The sequence below is a fragment of the Callorhinus ursinus genome, unplaced genomic scaffold (assembly GCF_003265705.2).
Source record: "Callorhinus ursinus isolate GAN/ISIS: 27379988/994484 unplaced genomic scaffold, GSC_fseal_2.0 scaffold12, whole genome shotgun sequence".
Taxonomy (NCBI): Eukaryota; Metazoa; Chordata; class Mammalia; order Carnivora; family Otariidae; genus Callorhinus; species Callorhinus ursinus.
In genome coordinates this window covers 83446648-83470670 of record NW_027397074.1, presented here as the reverse complement: position 1 = coordinate 83470670, position 24023 = coordinate 83446648, and the positions used below count along the sequence as shown (strand labels likewise).

The 24023-nt window shown below is 42.0% G+C and overlaps 1 protein-coding gene across 1 annotated transcript in view; it reads right to left on the bottom strand.

Annotated features, from left to right (window-relative positions):
* Positions 1 to 24023, bottom strand: part of CNTNAP2 (contactin associated protein 2) — a 2027980-nt gene that overhangs the window by 618006 nt on the left and 1385951 nt on the right. Inside the window, exon 13 of the mRNA XM_073899330.1 lies at positions 506 to 706. Within this exon, the coding sequence (XP_073755431.1) occupies positions 506 to 706 (201 nt within the window). The remainder of the gene's footprint in view (positions 1 to 505; positions 707 to 24023) is intronic.

Sequence of the window (24023 nt, the reverse complement as noted above, 5' to 3'; positions counted from 1 at the left end):
TAAAGGAAGCCATCACGAAAAAAAAATTAGGTTGAACTTCTTGAGACAAGCAGATACTGTTAAATGACTATAGACAATAAAGAGCTCTAAATTTTATCGCTATTCTACATGTTATTTACCTCGGGCAGCCTTTAGAATGCTTTCAGCTTTACGTTAAAGATAGCTGAAGAACTCAGAAGGTATTACCTGAAAGTTCACAAGAGGCTCTGATATACTTTTGCCCAAAGCAACTACTGATAATTAAGCACCAGAAACACTCATACACACGTATATGCACGTAAAATTGAAAAATCTGTAAGTTGAAAACAATGGAATTTTTTTCTGAAAATTGTACTTTAGTTTCATTCCCCAGGAAACCAACCAAGTGATGTTTTCCTTTTTTCACAGCTGCCTGCACTTTGGAGACTGGACTGTAAGATAATAAGCCACACCTGTTGGATTGTTTGGACAATTCCAAGCACCAGCTGAGATAGTAATTAAAAGTAACACTCTATTCTCAGCCTACCTGGGGTGTTCAACAACCTCGACATCTTGCAGAAATAGGAGACGTACTGCTCACAGTGCTCGGCGCTGCTGGTGACGGCGCTGATCTGGTCCATGGAGGCACTATACACGAGCTGCGTCACAGAGTACTTTTCTGGGCTGTAGCCCACCACTGTGGTCTGCATCTGCAAATCGTGAGACACTATAGTCCACACCTTGTCCTCTGTGGGGAGAAAAATACCACGAAATGGGTCATTAGGATGCAAGGACTTCTTTAAGTGGTAGAAAATAATTGAGCTGCACTTTCTCTGAACTGATGTAGAACAAAGTTAAGGATCGCCATCCTTCAAGTTCTTTCCTGCAGGTTCTCCTTATATAGACAAAGTAGAAATGCTTTTTATTAAAAAGAAATGCAAGGGGTGCCTGGGTGGCTCAGTCAGTTAGGTGGCTGACTCTAGATTTTGGCTCGGGTCATGATCTCAGGGTCATGAGATGGAGCCCTACATCAGGCTCTGTGCTCAGCAGGGAGTCTGCTTCAGGATTCTCTCTCTCCCTTTGCCTCTCCCCTGCTTGCTCACTCTCTCCCCCCTCTCTAAAATAAATAAATGAATCTTTAAAAAGAAACCCAAAAACTAAATACAAGATATCTCCTAAACACAGAAAACAGCTTGTGTCTCTGGTTGATGCTAACGTTCATGGCTCACGGCACTGAATGTGAGCTCATCATGTTCCCAGTCCTTCCTGACTCCCTAACCCATCACTCCTCTGGGACAACAGTATCTGCTCTTTCTTAGATGAACGTGCTCTCTCAAGCCTCTGAATCTTTGTGTATGCTGTTTGCTCTAATCAGAATATGCATCCTCATCTTGTCAACAAATGTCCCTTTCACCGTGACCTTTCAGGTAAAATTGGACCCTGCGTTCTCTGTTACTGAAATGCTCTCTACATGGGCAACAATACAAATGAGTAATTACCTTGATGCTTTGGACCCTGAAAATTTCAGTGTGTGAAAAGGACAAGTGAATATAAGATTGATGAGGTTAAATTATAACCCTACATACTCCTGAATTTGAATTAGAAACATCACTAGGAACCCATAATTTTTCTTTTTTAAAAAATGTAGACCTATGTCCTAGCTCTGTCCACTGGAAAAGGCCCCAAACAAGGACAACCTGTAGAAACAGGCTGTCATCACTCAATATGATTTTTCATTAAGAGGAAACTGGGCTGCCGGGTGAAGTGACTGATTTCAGGGCTGGAAATGCACAAGATAAGCCTGGAACATAATGTCACATAAACAAATAAACTATTGGAAACAGAGGGCAGTTCAGAAACCCCCAGGAACAAAGAAGGATGATTTTTTAACATCAGTAAGAATCTGCTGCGATGGAATAAAATACATCAGGGATGTTTAATTCCAGGAGTTCATTAAAATAAAAAGAAATGTTCAATCTTGGAAAATGCCAAGTAACTAACTCGTTATTTTGAATATTAGGAAATAAGCAGGAAGAATCCAGCATTTAGCCTTACCTTACCTGTAGGAACCGTCACAGAACTAACGCTCTGTATGGAAATATTCCAGCTCATAAATGAGGACTAAGTGATGGGATTAGAGGACCATCATTTTGTAACTTCTAACAAGGAGGCTCTGAGCAATGGCTGTTCACAGCTGCTAATATAACCGCACGTCAAACCGAAGGACACGTGCCTTCCGGTGGAAGTACACAACTCCGCCTGGGAAGCACGGTGCGCAAAATCAACCACGAACTTCACCGAACTCGCGGTCCTGACTGCCAGCTTCTGGGAAACATGCACTGAAAACAATGTATATTTGGGGGAGGGAAATATGCTAAATGACCCCAATGGGAAAGGTCAGCAGAATCCGTGCAGTGTGAAATTCTACCGATTATACAATCTAGTTTTTTCAACAAATTATAAATTACAAGGGGACAGAGAGGGGGAGCACTACAGATTAAAAGGGACTTTCTGAACTTGCCCCTCAAGCAGTTTTCTTTCTTTCAGTAAAGGACAACTGTATTCTTCCAGCTGCTCAGAACAAAGCCGGGGGGGGGGCCCCCACTACACCCCCCTCCCCCCCCCCCCCCGCCCTCTCTTCTACACTCATTTCCAACCGGTCCGTGAATCCTGTCTGCTCTACCTTCTCCGTTCAGGATCTGAGCACTCCTGACCCTCACCTCCCCCCCCCCCAGCACTCTGGTCAAAGCCCTCACCTCCCCCCCCCCCCATCACACACCCCCTTCTTCCCTCCACCCCCACCCCCCCGCGCTCTCACACCTACCCTGCACACAGCAGCCAAGCTGAGCCTCTGCAAATACGTCACATTCGGACACTGTGCTCCAAGCCGTCACGTGGCACAGAGTCTTGTTCAGAGTGAAAGTCCAGTTGTTGGAACAGCTGAAGGCCCTCTGTGATCCCGCTCCGCCTGCCTTGCCCCAGCCCGTCCTGCCCTCCTCACCTCCCCCTTGCTCCGCAGGCTCCAGCCACACTGACCCCTGCCTTCCTCAGACCCCTCAGGCAGCCCATCCTTGGAGCCTTTGCTCTCACTCTGTCCTTGGAGATCCGCAGCCCCCCGCCCCCGGCCCCATAGCTGCCCCAATGCCACCTTTTCCTCTGCTTGCCCCTCCCCACCGCAGCTGCTTCCTATCTCCTCGTCCGGCTCCGTTATCTCCACAGTAGTTATCCCTCTCTGATTGAGGGCACGTTTCCCTTCTGTCTCCCCACGGTGCGGTGGTGGGGGGGGCAGGCAAGGGGTTGTTTTCAACGCTGGATGCACAGTGCTTAGAATAGTAGCTCGCGCGTAACAGACCTTCACAATATATTAGTATGAATTAAGAAAACATCAATAGAATACAAATAACTTGATCTAGGAACTTCCCGAATCACGGTGGTTCAAGTTCTGGCTCGGCCACGACCATCCCGAGAGCCTGGACAAGCCCACTTCTAGTTCTAGACTCTAATTTCCCATCATCTGTTGTAACATGCCTCTACGTCAGAATCCTTTCCACCTTGCTCTTCTTAAACCAACTAAAACAAGCTCAATACGGTGTCCCTGCAGTAACACGTTTTCCGTAAGGTAATGATTTCCTACTTTCACTTTTGGCCTGATCAGAACTGTCTTCCTCCAGCTCCTCTGAGATGGCAAAGAAAGTACAGTTTGTGTTAGTAATTCTCTTTCTGACATGATTCTGACAACACTCTGGTTGTCATTTATATCCAGACCTTCACGTTTACCTTCCCCTAGGTAAAGATCCATTAATTAAGGTTAGCTTCATCTCTTTTCTGTTAAAATCAGCCTCTGTCAAAACATTTGAGAACTCATCACTACTCACCTTTTTAAATTTTAATTTATATTTTTTATTATTTTTTTAAAAAGATTTTTATTTATTTGTCGGAGAGAAACTGAGCAAGCAGGGGGAGCAAGCAGCAGAGGGAGAAGCAGGCTCCCCGCTGAACAAGGCACCCGATATGGGACTTGATCCCAGGATTCTGGGATCATGACCTGAGCCGAAAGCAGACGCTTAACAGACTGAGCCACCCAGGCGCCCTGTACTTAACTTTTTTTTTTTTTAATCCTTATCAGGACCTCATCCTTGTCCAGTAGCAATATTCCAATATTCCATAACTTTCATTCTTTAACTCATAATGAAACAGCATTCTCCTCTGGCCCCTTTTAAAAATATCGTATGTCAACGACTTAAAAAATATTAACCAATTTGTTAATATTGATTAGTCTCTAACATTTTGGTCCTAGTGATTGCTTGGCCCTAAACCCCACATACATGCATTTCAGCACACACATTTCAATAACAATCTTCAGGGCACCATCTTCTTCATATTTGTTTTATAGTCCATTCACTCATTCAACAAACATTATTAAGTACCCACTACATGACAGATGCGGATCTAGGCACTAGGGAAACCACAGAGAAAAAAAAAATTCTAAATTTTTGCAGTTTACACTCTTGTATTCTAGTGGGGAAAAAACAGATAATGAGCAAAGAATTAAAATATATATAGTTAGCAACTGATAATGGGGAGAAAAACTACAACAGGAATGGAAGAATAGGTTGGGTGTAGATTGCAATTTTTTTTAATTGAAGTATAATTGATATAGGATATCCTATTAGTTTCAGGTATACATCATGGTGATGTGATATTTATACATTGCGAAATGATCCCCATGACAAGTCTAGTTACCATCTGTCACCATACTAATTACAATATTATTCACTATATTCCCTATGCTGTACATTACAACCCCATGATTTATTTACTTTATAGCTGGAAGTTTGTAGCTCTTAATTCCCTTCGACAATTTGGGGCCCATCACTCAGCCCCTCCCCATCTAGTAACCAAGTTTGTTTCCTGTATCTATGAATCTGTTTGTTTTGTTTGTTTCTTTTGTTTCTTAGAGTCCACATATGAGTGATTTCACATATAAGTGAAATCATATGGTATTTGTCTTTCTTTGTCTGATTACATTTTTTAACACAGTGTAAACCATAACAGCCCTCACTCACTAAGTGATGTTTAAATGAATAAGGTCATTGTCTAGCAAGCCACACGAATGTCTGGGGAAAAGTATTCCAGACAGAGAAAGTGCAAATGAAAACATCCTAATTTTGGGATATTCTGGTATAGTTTAGGTATACAAGGAGGCCAGTGAGTGAGGAAGGAAAGAATAGCAGAAATTAAAGTCTGAGGTGTAATGGCGGTGGGGAGGTGTGAGATGGAAAGCCCTTTAGAATTGGAAGGTTTGAAGCAAGTTAATGTAGCATGCTTGAACTTATTCTCTGACATACTATTCTTTATTTCAATAAAGCTATAACTCAGGAAGGCTTAAAAAAAATACACACACATACACCCCCCCATATATATGTATATAAAGATTTAAATCTTTTTACAGTGTTGTGGCATTATAAAAGGTAATATGTAAACTCTATTTTAATGGCATAAAGCAATTACTGTTGATGCATCTTGCAAATTATTTTTTCACGCTTGCATGTTACACATGAGCCATTAAGTCTTAAGTGACAAATGGATATTAACAATTCTGCAGATATCCGCCATCTAGAAGAAAGTTATACCTTATAGATTTTCCTTTGCTAGTATCATAAGTGAAAAATTAAGGATCTTATTCCCATATTTGTAATGTGTTTATATAATCTGTGTTATCAGTTATGTGTGTAACACAAATAGAAACTACTAGGTATGGCAAATTCTCAGTTTCTGCCACTGTTCCATTTTCATGAAGAATTGATAAACTAGTGTATTTCAAATACTTTTTGGGTTAGTGTGCTTTGAAAGTGCCTTCTGTGATTACTGGGAGCTTAGTATCTGTCTCATCATGCAATCGCATATTTAAAAACTGTCACACTGTACAATGTTTTCAATACAGATGATTTAATTGTATTTTTCAAATACTGGGACACATGTAGAGCACACTGTGGAAACTCATCCTTCTGCTCGGCAATAAACAGGGTTTTCAAGATTACCCAGCTTAGGTGTGCCGACATGAGTACATCAGAAAGGTCCCTCTGCCGCCTCTACCAGTGACCCCACATCCTTATCCTATCTGTAATTCTCAAGTAATTCACTTCAGGAGAACTCAGTTCTCTGTAAGGCTGGCGTTCTGACCAGGAACTGATAAAGCCAGGAAATGACCGGTGAAAAAAAGCAAAGAATAACTCCTCACAGGATGGAACAGTTTTCATTATCATGTATATACGGCTGTTTTTGACTCTTTTCCACGTTATCCATATATATTCTGAAGTTCACATTACAGAGCATATATTTTTTAAAGATTTTATTTATTTGACAGAGAGAGACACAGCGAGAGAGGGAACACAAGCAGGGGGAGTGGGAGAGGGAGAAGCAGGCTTCCCGCGGAGCAGGGAGCCCGATGTGGGGCTCGATCCCAGGACCCTGGGACCATGACCTGAGCCGAAGGCAGACGCTTAGCGACTTAGCCACCCAGGCGCCCCCTACAGAGCATATTTTAATAAAAGTCCAATCTGAGCTGAATGCAGTGGGGAAAAAGTGTGTGTGTCCTATACATCTGCATATGCATCTAAATGTTTTTGATTTTCAAATCATATCACTGTACTGGCTGAGGACCAATTTGTTAATCTGAGAGCTTTTTTTCTCTCATATTAACTCTAAGATAATATTTTTATTTTATTTTTTTAAAGATTTTATTTATTTGAGAGTGAGAGAGTGAGAGAGAGCATGAGAGGGGAGAGTGTCAGAGGGAGAAGCAGACTCCCCACTGAGTGGGGAGCCCGATGTGGGACTCGAGCCCGGGACTCCAGGATCATGACCTGAGCCGAAGGCAGTCGCTTAACCAACTGAGCCACCTAGGTGCCCCGAGATAATCTTTTTAAAAAAGAGAATACATTATAAGCTATCTAAATTTAAAATGGCATATAAAACATCTTAGAGGGGCTTGCAGTCCAAATTCCTTGGAAGCCCTACTGCCCTATTAGAGTTACTCTTCAGGAATGACTTTGGGTTTCTCACTCTTAGAGTAACACAATGGGAAGTGAACTATGGTATATACATCACCCAAGATTTTCCATATTGCATGTAAATCTTGGCCTGCTGGATAAAACTAGTGGATTCAATTTTGTACATCCTTAAATCTCTCCTCCAATAAACTGCATTCCAATAACTTTATCTGTGGCTTTCTTTGGACATAGAAGGCTTAATGGCTATTATCCTGATTCCATCAATCAACAACTGAGCATTAACAACGAGCAAGATATGAGCAAGGATCTCCAACTAAATGCGACAGCATTAATAAGAATTGCTTTTGTAAAACTTAAAATTTGCAGCCTCATAGGAACACATCTCCAAAGGAAGAAGCCTAACATTTGAAGGAAGCCATGTTCTCATGTGAAAAGTTTTGAATCCCAAATAATCCATCAATATAACATCTTAGAGGACATCCATTATGACTCTCTTCTATTAGAGATTAAGAAGCCAAGTCTCAGGAGTGGTAAGTGACTTGCCCAATTGACTATAAAGAGTTAGTGGCAAAATGATGGAGATTTTGTCCCTTGGTTCTAGATTTAGTATTCTTTTCATTCCTCATCCCTTTGACCCAGTGGTGACATGGTTGGTGACACATCAACATTTTTATTGTCTTCCCTATAGCAACCCACTAATTTTCAGGGGGTGGGGGAAACATACAGATAGACTTTTTTAAAATAAGATTTTATTTATTTGAGAGAGAGAGTGAGCAAGAGAGAGAGCACAAGCCAGAGGGGAGAGGCAGGGGGAGAAGCAGACACCCCACGGAGCAGGGAGCCCGATGCGGGGCTCGATCCCAGGACCCTGGGATCATGACCTGAGCCAAAGGCAGACACTTAACAGACTGAGCCACCCAGGGACCCACAGATAGACTTTTTAAATGACAACAATATATAACCTACTGCACTTAGAAAAATGTCATAAAACATTAATGTAATTCAATAATGCATACATTCACAACTATTTATTGAGCTCCTGATCGGTTTCATCAGTTAGGTTCTGGGGATATAGACTTGAGGTCCTGTTCTCAGCAGGCTTATAGTCCACTGATGGTGAGAGAACATTAGGCCTGAAATTACAAATCACAAACAAGTGCTAAAATAGAGCTATGCATAGGCTACTGTGAGTTCCTACAGAATGTCCACATGACCTAGATTTAGAAGGCTGTGAAATGACCAGAGGGACATGGCATTGTCAGTGAATCATAAAGGTTAAATACTGATGAGCTATATGAAGGGTAAGGTAAGGCCAATTTCATTCTTATAGTTCAGACCAAATACTTTGGAGACAAAAAGGATTTCGTAGATGGGATCTAGATCAATTGGAAATCGAAGGGTCTGCAATAGTGAAATATAAGATTGCGGAGCCCTAACAATTGTGCATGGGTTGAAAGGTCTAGTGCATAGTTATAGGTGGGTGTTGAAAACCTGTGGAGATAAAAGATCAACTCATATTTTAAAAATATTTCTTCAAGGCCATTTATGACACACCCACAGCTAACATCATCCTCAATAGATCAGGATCCTCTAGGAACAGGAATAAGCCAAGGGGAATACGATTAGGGATAATCACGGGGTTTAATTTTCTATTTGATGTTGTATTTCTTAGTCTGGGTATTGGATAAAAGCTAGAAATACTTCATATTGAAACAAACAATTAAGGGGCACCTTATTTCAGGTAAACTTTATAGTAAGATCCATATTTACACAAGTTAATAATCTAGGAAATATTGATCATTTTACATGAGCTGTGTGCTTTACTAAGTCACAAAATAATTTCGTAGTTACCACTTGTAGTTATTTAAGGTACTAATTTCAACAAAATTGTTTATAAATCTTTCAGATAGAAAGACTCTCAGCATAATGTTAGGTTATAATACAGTCTTTTTTCTTTTTCTGTCATTTTTAAGAGGATCTGTTTGAAAATCTCATCAGTCTTCCAAGTGTATAACTTTGAAGACCAGAAATTTCATAGATCATTATTTTGTTTAGAAGATTTCCTCAATAAGTATAATCCTACTGACATAATTTAAATTATTAGAAATTCGGTGTCACATTTTTCTCCCCCAGCAGATACTGTGCGAGCATGACAAGCCTCTCTGGAGCCCAGCCTCTCATACCGCAGACGCCACTGGCGTCACAAGGGCGGGCCGTGGTGGTATGAACCATTCATAACGCCAGCCAGGTATACAGCTCAGGTGGCATAAACAGCTCTAATCACGTGTCGAGAAATAAGGTATGTAAAGCAGATGGAACCTCTGCAGGAAGCGCTGAGGAAACGAGCTACAAGCACAGATGATGTTCTGCAGGTGGTGGAAAGTGTTGATTATTTTTATGCTCACGATTCCAGCCCAAAGATGGATGACAAATCGAGTGCTGTGAACATGTATAAATAATGGTGGATCATTCTCGCCCACCCGAAGAACAATTTGAAGCTTATTTGTGTCTTTTTTTCTGAGAAGGCATTAGCTCTTTTCTGGGAAGAAGGATATTTGTTAATGTTTTTGTTCCATTGTAGGGATGTTAAATTTCTTTTACAGTACGGCTGGAGGTATTGACTGCATTTATGTCAATACTTAGACAAGCTAATCCTCCCTTCCCTTTCCTCTCACACTGGGTAGAGATGTGGTGCGTGTGTATCTGACCGTCAGGAGTCCATCTCTGTGGCAACAAGGAGTTTTCTGCCCTGTGTGGCAAGGAAATGCTACTTTTCGCTTCTTGTTGCCTGTAAAAGAAATGAGATTCGGATCTCGATTCCAAACTGGGACTAAGTAAATGTCATCCAGGATCGGTGACTGAACATTCCTGTGGACCTTTAAAGATAACAAACACCTCCTGTTATTTAAAAATACCTTGAAACATACTGCACACACTAGGTTAAAAAAAATCACTTCAAATAATGTCTCCCCCACGCCGGTCTCTACCTGTTGCCTGGCTGTGACAAGCGGCTCTGTCTCGGGGCCCGGCTGCCTCCTGTGCCTTCAAGGTGCCTCCCCCTGGTCTCAGGACTACGTCCTTCTCTTCCGTTTAGTCTTGACTCGAACGGCGTATCTCGCTGAGGCCTACCCTGCCTGCCTTACTCAAACTTACCCCGCACTGCCCCTTACCTTCTCCATTCCTTGTCCCAAGGCACATATGGCCTGCTCACACACTATATAACTTAGTTATTTGTAATGCTTGTTTTCTGTTGTCTGTCTCCCCTACCACCTTCCTCAAAGACTATAAATTACTCCACTAGGCTGGAGAATTTTTTTTTTTTTATAACTTTTTTACTGGTGAATCTCAAATTCTTAGCACAGTGCCTAGAAGTCTGCAGAAGTTTAATAAATACTGTGCTAATGATATACCTTATTCCTTTCTTCATTTAGCTTCCAACAAGCCTCTATCACTATCATAATCATCAGTGATTCCTGTAAAGTACCCATGTGAAGTAGATAGTTCATGGTGCTGTAGCTCACACCAGAGAGCGCTACAACATTAAGCTTCAAAAAAAAAAAAAAAAAAAGTCAGCATTTAGAAAGTCTTTACAGGTGAAACCATCAGAGTGATATTTGAAATTATAGAGGACTGGTATTGTACTTGCAATATTTACATGATATTAAACTGCAATGATTTTTAAAAGAGCAACATAAAAATATATCTAAGGTGCAATGAGCATCTTAAAACCATCATTGTTTCTTTGCAGGTTGAACAGTAAGAGAGTAAGTGTTCTGTGCCAAGTACGGGGATGCCTCCTTCCCCCGGTGAGAGTGTCAGGAGCAGAGAAGCCTTCATTAGTGAACAACGTGCTTTATTCCAAGCACTGTTCTAGGCCCTGGGCACATGCAGATGAATAATGGCCGTTTAAAGCCACCAAAGAGCAAGTGGGAGAAGCTACACAAAATAAGCAATTATGGTACAAGCTGAAAAAGTAACTGCTAATTTTCAGGCAACCACCAGAATAATTCAAGTAATAAGATTTACTATATAAAATCATAAACCCACTTATAACCTACAGCAAGTTCCTTAATGTACGTAACACTTTAAAATTCTCTAGCATTGTATTTTATATCTATTTTATTGTTGGGGAATTTTATTTTCTGTTAGTACTTAGTTTAAACCTAACTTGTAACAGGCTAACTCGAGAAATTACATTCCTTCTGAAGTTTCTATCTAAAAGGCTTTGATGTAGCAGAAAACATACAATTGGAAATGACAGTTTGATTCGCTATTAACAGAACAGAATCTTACCAGACGGCCCTTCCTTTCATGTTGACCCAAGCTCACATCACTGTCTGCTCCCTGAAATTTTGGGAGATCACCCAAACATATCCTAGCAGTTTACCTCTTTAGGGGCAGGAAGGACCATGGTGTAAGCAATTTCCCATTAGAGGGGGCCCTTCCTCCCTTCTTCCAACGCAGGCACCGGGCTTAATTAGAAAAAAAAAAAAAAAAAAAAAGAAAAGATGATGATACAGATAACATTTATCACCTTGGAAGAAAATCCCCAAATAATCAACTCCTCTAAGTATTTAATTTTCCCCATTAACTCAGTTTCTATTCACTGAAGCAGCCTCCATTGTGAGGAACATTAGCAAGACAGTCTGACAGATTAAGTTCCTTGGTAAGGATAATTAGCTAGAAATAACTTTTTAGGGAGAGAAACCCTTAAAATATCAGAGTTAACATATTCAAAGGGCCTAAAACTGGTGTTCTCACCCTAATTTTAACAGAAGTACAAATGCATTCGGTGATTTCACTTTTTTTTTTTTTTAATGATTCTCTGTGAAGTTTCCTAAATCTGAGGTTGTCTCTAATTGCAGCAAATTCTGCCCCATGCCAGGAACACCACCACCTGCCCAAGCTCCTCTCAGTCCATCAGGGTTCAGATGTTAAGCACTTTGCAGAACATACTGCTCACATCCCAACCCCAAGTACCATACGAAGTTCAAGTTAGATGTCCATCCATCTCCGTCGGCTTCCCTAAAACTCTATGTTTACCAGTGCACTCGCATTTCTCATATCATATTTGTAACATTTTGTAGCTACAACTTTGTTAAGTTAGTGAGGGCGATGTGGTTATCACTGCAATTGTTTAATCCTTATTGTCTAGAAGAGTACCTGGTGCTTGCTGAACGAATGAAGTCATACTGGGCATGATAAAGTTAATTCATATATTGGGACCCACAAAATGGAGGCTGTCCAATTATGAAACAATTGGGGAAATTGAACACTGGATATTTAAAGATATTAAATTATGATTGGTTTTTAGCTATGATAATATGATTGTGGATATGCTTTTTAAAGAAGAACCATGATCTTTAATACATACAGGCTAAAGTATCACTGAGGTCTGGGACTTGCTTCAAAGTAATTCCATGTTGGGACGGAGAGAGACAAATGAAACAAAATTGGCTATTATTGGCCACTTGTAGAAACTGGGTAATTGGCACCCAGTACTCTGTACAGCATTCTAATTTTGGATATGTTTGGAGGCTGATCACCCAGCAGAGAAAACACATGCTTTAAACAATAACCAAGGGATTATTACAATCTGTATTCATTTTATATAGGGATTTTAAAGCTTATTTCCTATCTTGAATAAGGGAACGATCATCTTATGAATATTCCCATGACTTATTATCACTAACCCTCAATTTTTAGAAAATGGGAAATGGTTAACATAATTAATGTGCAATTGTCAAATATAATTTAGAGGCAGTGGGTATTTATTTTGGAAACATAGTATGGAAGGCGAGGGGCAGAGAAAGCACGCCAAGTGCACAGGGGAGGAAGGAAGGAAGAAGAAAGACAGGGAAAGGACAGAAAGTGGGGAGAAAAAGAGACGTGGAGCGTTGTTCAGCGTGCAGAACGTGCTCTGAGTTAGGAAAGGTGAGGTGAAGGCAGACAGATCACCTGAGAGAAAGCCTAAGACCTGGCGAGGATCAGAAACTCTGGCCTGCCTCCTCTTCACACAGTCCTCAAGGTGGACCTGCTCATCACAGTCTTAAATGGGTAGAAGAATCAAAAGAAGAGTAATATTTCATGGCACATGGAATTTATATAAAATGCACACATATACGTCCATAAATGAAGTTTTATTGGCACATGGCTACACTGATTCGTTGACACGTTGTCTCTGGTAGCCGCCGCACCACGGAGATGGGGTGGCCCACAAAACCTAAGTTTTCACTCTGTAGCCCTTTGTGGAAAAAGGTTACTGACCCCTCAACAAAAGTGACAGGTAAGAAAGCAGAAAGGCGGAAGAAAAAGGAGAACACCTAGCTTTATAGGAATGTGTGAACCTCCTAGAATGAAGCTGACAGATGACACGTCCAAAGGAGTGACCAAGCAAGGGGACAAATCAGTGGAGGGTGACAGAGCAGCATTTAACGCACCCAAGCCCAGGGTCTGTTCCCATTTCCTGCATGTGGAAACAATGGTAATCTAAGTATAAACTTTGACAAACCTCTGCAATTTTTTGTACAGGTATGCTTTAATTCTCCAATTTAGTTATTTCCTCTACTGTTATGAGTGTGAGGTTGTTTTAAAATACAACTCAAAAGCACTATCAAGGTATTATCTGATATATTTGAATCCAAGTGAACCTACTGTACCGGGCTGAAGAGTGTTCTCCCAAAATTCGTACCTACCCAGAACGTGTAAACGTGACCTTATTGGAAAATAGGGTCTTTGCAGATATAAGATATAAGATTATGTGATATAATCAAATTTAGATGAAGTCAAACTGAATTAGGATGGGTCCAAATCCAATGACTGGTGTCCTCTAAAGTGGGGAATGTGGACACACAGACATAACACCCTGTGACAATGAGACAGATATTGGAATAATGTAACTACGAGCCAAGGAACGCCAAGGACGACAACCGCCAGGAGACGGAAGAGGTTAGAAAAGTTCTCTTTTGAGCCTTCAGAGAGCACATGGCCCTGAGCCCTGAGACCACCATGGTATCAGATCTATAGCCTCCAAGGCTATAAGAAAATTAATTTCTCTTGTTTTAAGCCACCCACCCATTTGGGGGTCCTTGGTTATTCCTATCAATCACCTCTTTGTGCTGTGTAAGTGTTTAACTCCTGTTCTGTATTCTACATAAAGGAGGGAAGCAGTGGAGGAGACTTACAACACTGCCTTCTGCGTGGACAGTTCATTTTATCCAGCAAGGTGGTAAACACAGGAAAAAGACAAAGTAGAAATCCTTAACAAGCTCACAGCCTGGAACTCGTGCACTGATATCCACAGTATACGATGTTGGGAAGGCCTACAGACAGGACACTGAGTGGAAAGGGTGTGCTTTATGCTCAGTGCCGCTCTGCGGGGGCCAAGCTCTTATGCAACCACAATCACCCCACAGGGGCTTGGAATGCTTCTTGCCTCTTGCCTCCTCTGCTGATACAGTTAATGATCCTTCGAATTCCTTTCTCCCATTCCGTGATGTACGTGGTTTCCTGCACTGCCTTTCACCTCCGCACCATCATAGGGAGGCCCCAGCAATTCTGGTAATTTGCCTGACCTACTGTTGCTGGCAAGGCTGAGGAATAGAAAGGCTTGGGTATTACTGCAGATCAACATTCCCCATGGGACTACATGGTGTCATTGACTGGAGCAGGACACAGTGACTTAGCAAAGGGCCTGAAGCCCTTTGCCTCAAGGCCTAGAAGAAATAATCATGTGACTAGATCCCCGGACAAATATTTCTAAACTGCCAGTGAAAGTCAAGTTTGCAAATTAGAAGTTCCCACCTTTGCGGAGAACAGCCCCAGCTGCTTATTAAGGAACGTGGGTTATGTGGTGGTGGTGGGTGTGTGAGGGGAACTAAGAGAGAAGGGATTTGAACCTGGGAAAGGTACTTCTCTGAGACGAGCTTGTTTTGATAAGTATTTCCTATCCAACTCGTATGGTATCCGTGGGTATCACCAAATTCGTTCATTCATTCATTCATTCATTCACTTATTCAATAAACATGCCCCACTTACTCTGGACCCCTAAGCCATAAGCTCGTTTGTGGTCAATAAAACAGACCTGGCTTTGACCTCAGAGACTGTAACAGAGATAACATAGAAAAAAAAAACACTCAATGGGACAGGCGATTTGAATAAACAGACAGCCGTGTTAAATAGTCACAGGAAGGAAGCCATCAAGGTGGACAGAGACAGCCTCTGATCAACTGGTACTTCAGTAGGCCCTAAATGATCGAAGAGCTGGTGGTGGGACATGAGGATGGAGGGGAAGCCAGGGGGCAAGGGTGGAACAGGGGAAAGTTCCAGGTGCTGGAACACATGGTGGAAAGCTTCCAAGATGAGAAAGAACTCGGTGGGCTCCGGAAACAGCCGGGGCTGACTGAGGCGGGTGGGGTCAGGCTGGGGAGCCCTTCTGTGCCAGGTGAGGCCCTGAGGAAGGTACAAAGCAGGACAGGAAGCAGGGAAAGGTTCCACGCAGGGAAGCAACACAATCCAGTTTCTGTTTTTAAAAGATCACTCTGGCTGTTATTTGAAGAACAGGTTAGAGTGGATAAGAGTGGGAGCAGACCGGCAATGCATAACCTGAATGAAGATGGTGGTACCAAGAATCAGGGTGGTGGCAATGGAAATACGGTGAATGAGTTTGAGATACATTTGATAGAAAAAAATAGAAATTGTTTTTTAAAATGATTTTACTTATTTGCCAGAAAACACACGAGCAGGCGGAACCGGAGAGGGAGAAGCAGGCTCCCCCCTGAGCAGGGAGCCGGATGCGGGATTCGATCCCAGGACCCTGGGATCATGACCTGAGCCAAAGGCAGATGCTTAACCAACTGAGCCACCCAGGCGTCCCCCAAAATAGAAATTATTGATGGGTTGGATCAGGCAGGTAGTGGAGAGAGGTGGGGGAGGGGAGGGAGGGAGGGTGGGGGAGAGAAAGACAGAGAGAGAGGTGTTTTATGTAGGATGACTGTCAGCCAGCTTTCTGGTTTCAACAACAGGTACATGGAAGAACACATTTTTGATGGTGGAGCGATCAAAAATTCCATTTTTAACAAGCCAGACTTGAGATGCTCAAGAGACGGTTAATGCTTCTATCAAGTAAACAATTATTATTTTTTAAAGATTTTATTTATCTGACAGAGAGAGACCCAGCAAGAGAGGGAACACAAGCAGGGGGAGTGGGAGAGGGAGAAGCAGGCTTCCCGCGGAGCAGGGAGCCCGATGCGGGGCTCGATCCCAGGACCCTGGGATCATGACCTGAGCCGAAGGCAGATGCTTAACGACTGAGCCACCCAGGTGCCCCTCAAGTAAACAATTAGATATCAACATCTGGGGCGTAGAAGAAAGGTCACAGCTGGAGATGTGGCTGTTTGTGGGGTAGCATGTAGACTGTATTCCATGCCATGGAAACTCATGAGATAAGTGAGGGCAAATGTTCAGAAAGAGCAAGGGGAGCCCAGGACAAGGCTTGGGGACTCAGACTTCCAGAGGCTTCAAAGGAGACTGAGGTCAATCGAATCTGGTAAGATTCTAACAGCCAGACATGGCCCATCCGTATTTCATGCTCCCTATCTACCTTCTCTACTCCAGCCTCAGCAACTACAACTTCTGAGGAGGGTCTCAGGATAGGTAACAAGGCAGAAAGGTAAGCCCACCAGAAGAACCGTTCAGGTAAGGTGCTGTGTGCTCAAATGATCAAGTGCTGGCTGTAACTGGTAAAGCATTTTGAGAAATGAGATAAGGCTGTAAGTTGTGGGAAGCAAGACGAAGAATACTCTTCAGCAGATCATTTGCTTCCATCGAATGCATTATTTCAAAGGAGCTGATGTACAGCAGTAGGGAATATGTCAAGCCACCTAAGGTTTTTAAATGTCCCTATACAAATCTGGAAACTTTTTCAACTCCTAAGTATGACTTACATATCGGATAAAGTAACATTCATATCCAGACCCGCATCACATTTCCAAAACAAGGCTTCTCTGGAGAATGGAAAATAAGGCATCACAATACAATTGCATGCATAAGTTGGTGAATTATTTGAAAGCTAAGGTTAAGAGATGGTAAATAGAGATCAGGGCTCCTAAATCCCCACATGGGTCACAAAGTTAAGAAGGGGATGCATGAGAAGTATCCTGACGGTCCTCGTTAGAGGACAGTAAACCGCAGGTTAAGGAGAGCGAACATTTACAGGCATGTTTATAATCTCTTGTTTTACAGACTCACATGGAACTTCTCTCAGATCCGACCTGCCTCCCTCTGTTGGTTGCCTGCCCACCACATGGTAGCTCCCTGTTCTCCCTGTGCCCCGGGGTTTCCACAGCAAGCAGAGGTGGGCGAGGTGGGGTTTGCTGTTTCTCCTTGTCTGCCTCTCACTCTCTTTTGCACCCCTCCTTTCTGCCATTTCTCTTTCCTTTCCACATTTGTTTCTTCTTTTCTCCTCTCCTCTCTCTCTAGTTCCTCTCTCTTTTCACACACCATTCACAGAAAGGCTTCTTTTTTTTCCTCCTTGTTGTGCGGCAAGAACTTGTTTTTTAATCATAGTCTTTCTTACTCAAAAGCACGGTTTAATCTGTTTTGACTGTGATCAAACCTAGCTTTAGAAGTTCGAGAAAAATCGTTTCTTCCTTTAAAATTGCTATCTTGCTAAGAGTTTCTAAAAGCCTAATTTGAGGCTCAAAAGTGAGTAACAACTCTCCGTTCCAGTGAACAGAGTGCTCTGCCCTCCCTGGGACACCAGGACCGAATGTCAAGCCTCGCCTGAATGCCTTGACAAGCACTGAGGAGGGAAGGAGAGGGCAATGGCCTAGAAAGGAAACCCATCAGATAGCATTTCCAAGTACGTCCTTGCTCCAGGGGCATCACTAAGAAAGCCTTATACCTGCTGGGTCTTAATGTATAACTAGGTAGTTAAGCCCCTCATCAAAGGCTACCTTTTTGCTCTAGAAAACCCTGCTCACTGGGGCGTTTGGTGAGATGTGGGATTGGATAGGCAAGAGAACTGGTAGGGACCTCTCCTGCCACCAAAAAAGCCACTGCCAGCTCTGGAAGCCCAAGACCAGAACTGAGACACCAGGGGGCGGCAAATCCTCTTGCCTCATGACGGCTGGAGCGATCTGGAAGGTGGTAATAAATAACTCTTTAACGCATCTAAACTAATTGCTCTGTGTCTGTCTCTCATTGTGAAAATGGGGATTATCACAGGACCTGCTTACTTTATTAAGTGGTTTTGAGGAATAAATGGGAATATGCATGAAAACACTTTGGAGAGAATCAGTCACAGACCAAGCACTCACTACGCGCCAGTGGTTGCTCGTTTTAGGCCCTCTTCTTCCTTTGTCAGGCTCCAAAATCCTAAGAAACAGGGATATGGAAGCTGGATACATACCAAGTAGTCTGAGGCAAAAGTGATAAAGTCACTGTCTTCATAAACTCTGAAATCTTGACCTTCCAGAATGCCTTAGCTCAACTGGTGGGATTCCATGGAGATACCTGACAGCTAACACCAGTATTACTTATGGACCTGGTTTCTAGCAAATTTCGCATTTAATCCTGACGCAACTTCACACGATAGGTCCTTTAAGATGAGTAGTTTACAACTGAGGAAGTAGAAGGTTTGAAAAGATTAAATAATTGCCCCGCGATCACACTGCTACGTGGCAACAGGAGTGCAGACCCGGGTCTTTCTGACCAGAGTCTGCAGGCGAATGGAACGACTGAAGTTAATAATGGAGACGTGTCACTTATCCTGTGATTCGCTTCCAAGGCCTCTCAGAGGAAGAACGAGTCATTTGCCATGTTCCTGGGCTTCTCTGGGCTTCAATTTCCTCAACTGTAAATGAAGCTATATATACTAGATGATCTATAAGATTCCTTCTATCTCCGAAACTACGGCTCTATTATCCAGCTGTGGAGATAATCAGCACACAGAAGAAAATCAGAGGGAAGGCTCCCAGAAACCAGGCAATGGTTATTTTAATCCTTTCCCTAAAATTATAATGTCTGCTGCCTTCTGCATTTCTCTTAAGTGAAAGTTATTCTGCAAGGCTGCCTCAAGGGCAATATTTGTTTTGTTAGGGCTGCAGAAAACTGAAAACATTTTGGCGATAATGCTCTGTATGATATCATTTTAATGGAAATAATGTTGTGAGGGAGGTTTAATCTTTTCTCTAAGTCCTTGCCTTGCATCCGGCAGCTATGCAATATGTGAACTGTGGGAACGACTCTCACCTTCATAGCAGCAGGGTGCGACCGTTTGGAAGCGTTTCTCTAGAACGGCAGATAATTTTAACTTGAAGTAACCCTTGATCAAAGATTAGACTGTTCATTTGTTCTTGGGGCCAAAACCTGGAGAAGTTACGAAGGGCGTAATGGAAATTTCACAGTGGTTGGAGAAGTTTATCCTCCAAGCCTTGTTATGTGTTTTATTTCGGTTCCCTGAAAATGTGGATTTGTGGCCAAATAATTTGTATCAGATACCACTTTTTATTTTTTAAGCAGTGAAATGTAAAGGACAACACAATTTGAGAAAGTTGAGAAACAGGTGGTAAATTTAGTAACGTGAGTAAAGAGTCATGGGACATTTCATAGAACTAAGGCTGCTTGAAAAATGCAGGCAAGTAGGAAAAAGGAAGTAAGTTATACACAGACTCATAACCTGTAAACAGAAAACAACCACTTTTAAATACTGGTTATTGATTTTCAATGTCTGGATACTACATAGACGGTCATAATTATACCATGTGTGCCATTTGTAGTCGTTTTTGGCTTAGCACAACCTAATGGTTTATTTTTAATTATAATTACCTTCATAATACTGGCAGTAGAGTGTGGCGCCTGGGTGGCTCAGTCAGTTAAGCATCTGCCTTCGGCTCGGTTCATGATCCCAGGGTCCTGGGATCAAGCCCTGAGTCCTCAGCAGGGAGACTGCTTCTCCCCGCCCGTCCCCCGCCCCTGCTCGTGCTCTATCTCTCGTTATCTCTCTCTCAATAAATAAATTCAAAAAATCTTAAAAAAAATACTGGCATTAGAGTACTGAAATAATATACAAAAATATTCTTTCTAGCTAATCTTTTTTATTCATTCATGTATTCATTCTCTTGTATATCAAATATTCATTAAGTGCCTAAGAGGAGCAGGGACTTAGCTGTACTAAAGATACAAGTCTCAATCAAGACACAGTCTCTGCTCACATGGTCCTCACGGTTCAGGGCAGGAATAATTGTACTGCATTCCTTTGGAAAAAGATACTGTGATAGTCAGAGGGCCCATAGGAGGGACAGCTAACTTAGTGTTGAAAATGACGGTCTGCTAGTCTGCTAACGGTTTTCATAAAAGATGATATTGAGCTGTGCTTTTTGGAATATATCAATTAATCACGTGAAACAACTTGATTAGAACAGAGGTGGGATTCCAGGCAAAGAGAATTTGCAAAGGCCCTGAGCTGCCAGTAGTCTACTCCTGTTGCAGTGGAGAGGGGGACAGTTTACCTGGTGAGAGAGGACTGGCCGCGTGGACAGGGCAGCTCCTTGAGCATATGATATGCTGGTGGGCATTATCCTCATGACTGCCAGGGAATCAATGAAGGCTTATTCAAGCAGAGTAAGACATGGTCAAGTTTTTATTTTTGCATGATTATTCTGCTAACTTTGGGGAGAATTGGTCATAAGTATATAGACCAAAATTAAGAAACCAATAAATATAAATGAAAAGAGAAGGACCTTAAGTAAGAAAATGACATTAAAAAGGGGGAGAAGGGAGATTAAATTGGGAGGATAACTGTTACGGGCTGAATTGTGTCCCTTTAAAATTCATATGCTAAAGCCCTAACCCCCCGTGCTTCAGAATGTGCCTGTAGTTGGGGATAGGGCCTTTTAAGACTTACATAATTAAGGCAAAATGAGGTCATACGGATGGGCCCTAATCCAATATGACTGGTGTCCTTGTGAGAAGAGAGGAAGATATCATGATGCCCACACCCAGAGACAAGACCACATGGGGACACAAAGGGGAGGAGGCCATCTGTAAGCCAGGGAGAGAGGCCTGAGAAGAATCCAACCCTGCTGGCACCTTGGTCATTTTTACTGAGACTTCCAGCCTCAGAACTGTGAGCAAATGACTCTGCTGTTTCAGTTGCTCAGTCTGAGGTATTTTGTTATGGAAGCCCAAGCAAACTGAGATACTAAGGAAACAGAAATGAAAGTACTTGTTGACTAAGCAGATGTGTGCAGTAAAAGGGGAGGAGAGAGAAAAGAAAACTTAAAGGGTTCTGATTTGGATGACAGGTTAACAGAGATGCCTTTCGTCCACATGGAGAACCCAAGATTGCAGTGGCTGGTGCATTCAGATTGGCCAGTGAGAGTCAGAGGACCTATGGCATATTCGGGAAGAGATGGTCAGCACAATATTCAAAATACAATGTGCAGCTCAGGGGAGGAGTACAGATTTGCTGTTCTCTCTCATTGAAACAGTTCCTTTCAGATATTTGCATGTCCCAATCCCCCATTTAAAAATAAGGGCTCAGCTCAGATGTCATCCCACCAGGGAGGCCTTTCTCCTGACCTTTCTATCTAAAACATCACCTCCTATCACCAATCTTCACTTCCCTTGATTTGTCTTATAATACCTACCACCATTTGATCCTTACATATTTCACTTGCTAACAGAATCCTTAGCATCTGGAACACTGAATGGCATGTAACAAACAGGTCATCGGTAAGTTTTTAATGCATCACTACCCAAAAAAAGGGGAGGAGATGGGAGGAAGGAAGGAAGTGAAGATGTCAACAGCCTGCCAGCTGCTTTTGTATGACCCACAAAATAAAGTTTTTTTACACTATGAAATGGCTGGGGAGAAAAAGGAAGAATAGTACTTTGTAACATGAAGAGTTTATGAAATTCTGATGTCAGTGCCTATAAAACAGGTGTTGTGCATTTACATGGTTACTTTTCCTACAGTTGCAGAGCTGAGTAACCGCCACAGAGGCTGTTTGTGGCCCAGCGAGCCTAAAATATTTGCTGCTTAGCCCTTTGTAGGAAAGGCTTTCTGGCCCCGATAGACACCATCTGCAGGGTCTTATACATTGCTCTTGGGAGTGAATATTGGTGCCACCACTTTGGGATGCAATTTGTCACCACAAACCTAATCATTTATGTAGTCGCTTACCTAGCAGTTCTTGCTATTTACCCCTGAGAAACTCCTGTACCTTTAGAACAAGAAACATAAGAATATTCATAGCAGCACTGTTCACAAGAAACCTCACAGACAATCCAAAAGCCTGTTAATGGGGGAGTAAAAACTTTACTGTAGTATGGCATACACAGTGTGGATGGGCCTTAGTAATACGTTAACACAGCGTGATTATTATGCTTTTCATAATGAAAAAAACTGAAAATGTCTTTATGGATTACATCTACGTGCAAGAAAACTATACAAAGGACATGAAAGAAATGCACGATTCAGGTTTACAGTTACCTGTGCATCAGGGGTGGGGCATAGAATAGGAAAGATCCTAAGTTTCCTATATTATTGCCAATATCCTAGCTCTTTTGGAGGATGATGGGTTTGCAGGCCCTTACTATATTGTTATTAAACAAAAATTGATTAGTTAGTGATGGATAATGAGAGTATGACCAGGGATTGTGATGAATCTAATTCTGTGCATGTGTGTGCATGTGTGGGGGGGTGCATGCACAAGTTCCACCAAACTTGACCTCTAGTCTTCACACTTTTAAGAACTAGCTGTGTGATTTTGGGACATTTACTTTGGTTCTCTAGACATGTATTTCTTAAACAAAATATAGAGTAAGGGCTTGATCATTTCTAAGGAGCCACTCAATTCTAAAGTTCTATCTGTGGTTCTATCACATAAGTTAGCAGTAAGATTTGTTTTCAGTTCACCGTAGAGGCAAATGTTGAACAGAAATAAATGGATCATTTAAAACATTAGGTTTTGGTGGCCAAACATTCATTTAGGGATTCAAAAGCCAATTACCCCCTCCACGAAGTAAGTAATCCACCTACCCACTTATGATGCAGAGTGGTGCTCTTGATTTAATTGCTAGCTGCTGCATTCTTTTTGTAGCATCCCTACAATTAAAGAAGCTTTAAAGTAAGGCAGTGAACCAGTAAAAATGTCTCAAACATGAGTAAGTGATGAGGCCCCTATCTACAGAACAGCTGCTTGCCTGCATTTGTCATGAGGTTCTGGGAATTATTGGTGCCATACCATAGCTCCCATAAATGTCAGTTGCCTGAAGAAGCTCAGAGTGTCTCTCTTGAAGTACCAGGCTGGCCCAGCTGGCCCTCTGTTATTGCCTAGTGCTATGATGTGGGGAAAGAACATAATGGCACATCCAATTGCCTTGATTCTAATCACTGTATCAGTACAGAGAAGAACGTAATTTACAGATTGATTGTTGGGACATGCAAATTTACAGATATGTTGCCAGTGCCTACTCTTGGGTAGCCAAGAATTAAAACCTAGGGCAATATTTCTTTTTATACATTTAAATACCCAAATCTTTGGGATAACTATAGCTGGAAGGGGTGAGAAACAGGCACTCTTGTTGATAGATTCCAGTACATCTGTTCCCATTGTAGTTTCTTGCTTGAGAGTTATCTCCGCATAGAGGGCCTGGGTTATGGCTGATTGTCCTGAGAAAAAAATCCTGATCCAAGCAGGGTCAAGTTGATTGTCTCCCCCTGAAATATGGAGTTGGGTTCTGGAAACAATATCTAGTCTCTACTGAGTATGTTGGTTTCTAAGTCCTAATCCTGGGTCTGGTTATAGCTCTAGTCCTTTGTAATGACACTGGAGTCCTTATAAAATATTCCTCTTTTCCTTTAGGTTGTTTGACTGGCTCTCTTAGACTAAGGAGGCTCTAAATATATCTAGTGACTCTCCTGTATTTCTTTCTCCTTTCAGTAAAGAAAGTCTGAGACTCTACAAAATAGTTCTATAGTTTATAAAATAATTTCATGTTTTGATTCAGAAATAGCTCTGAGTAACTCATTATTTTCCACATTAC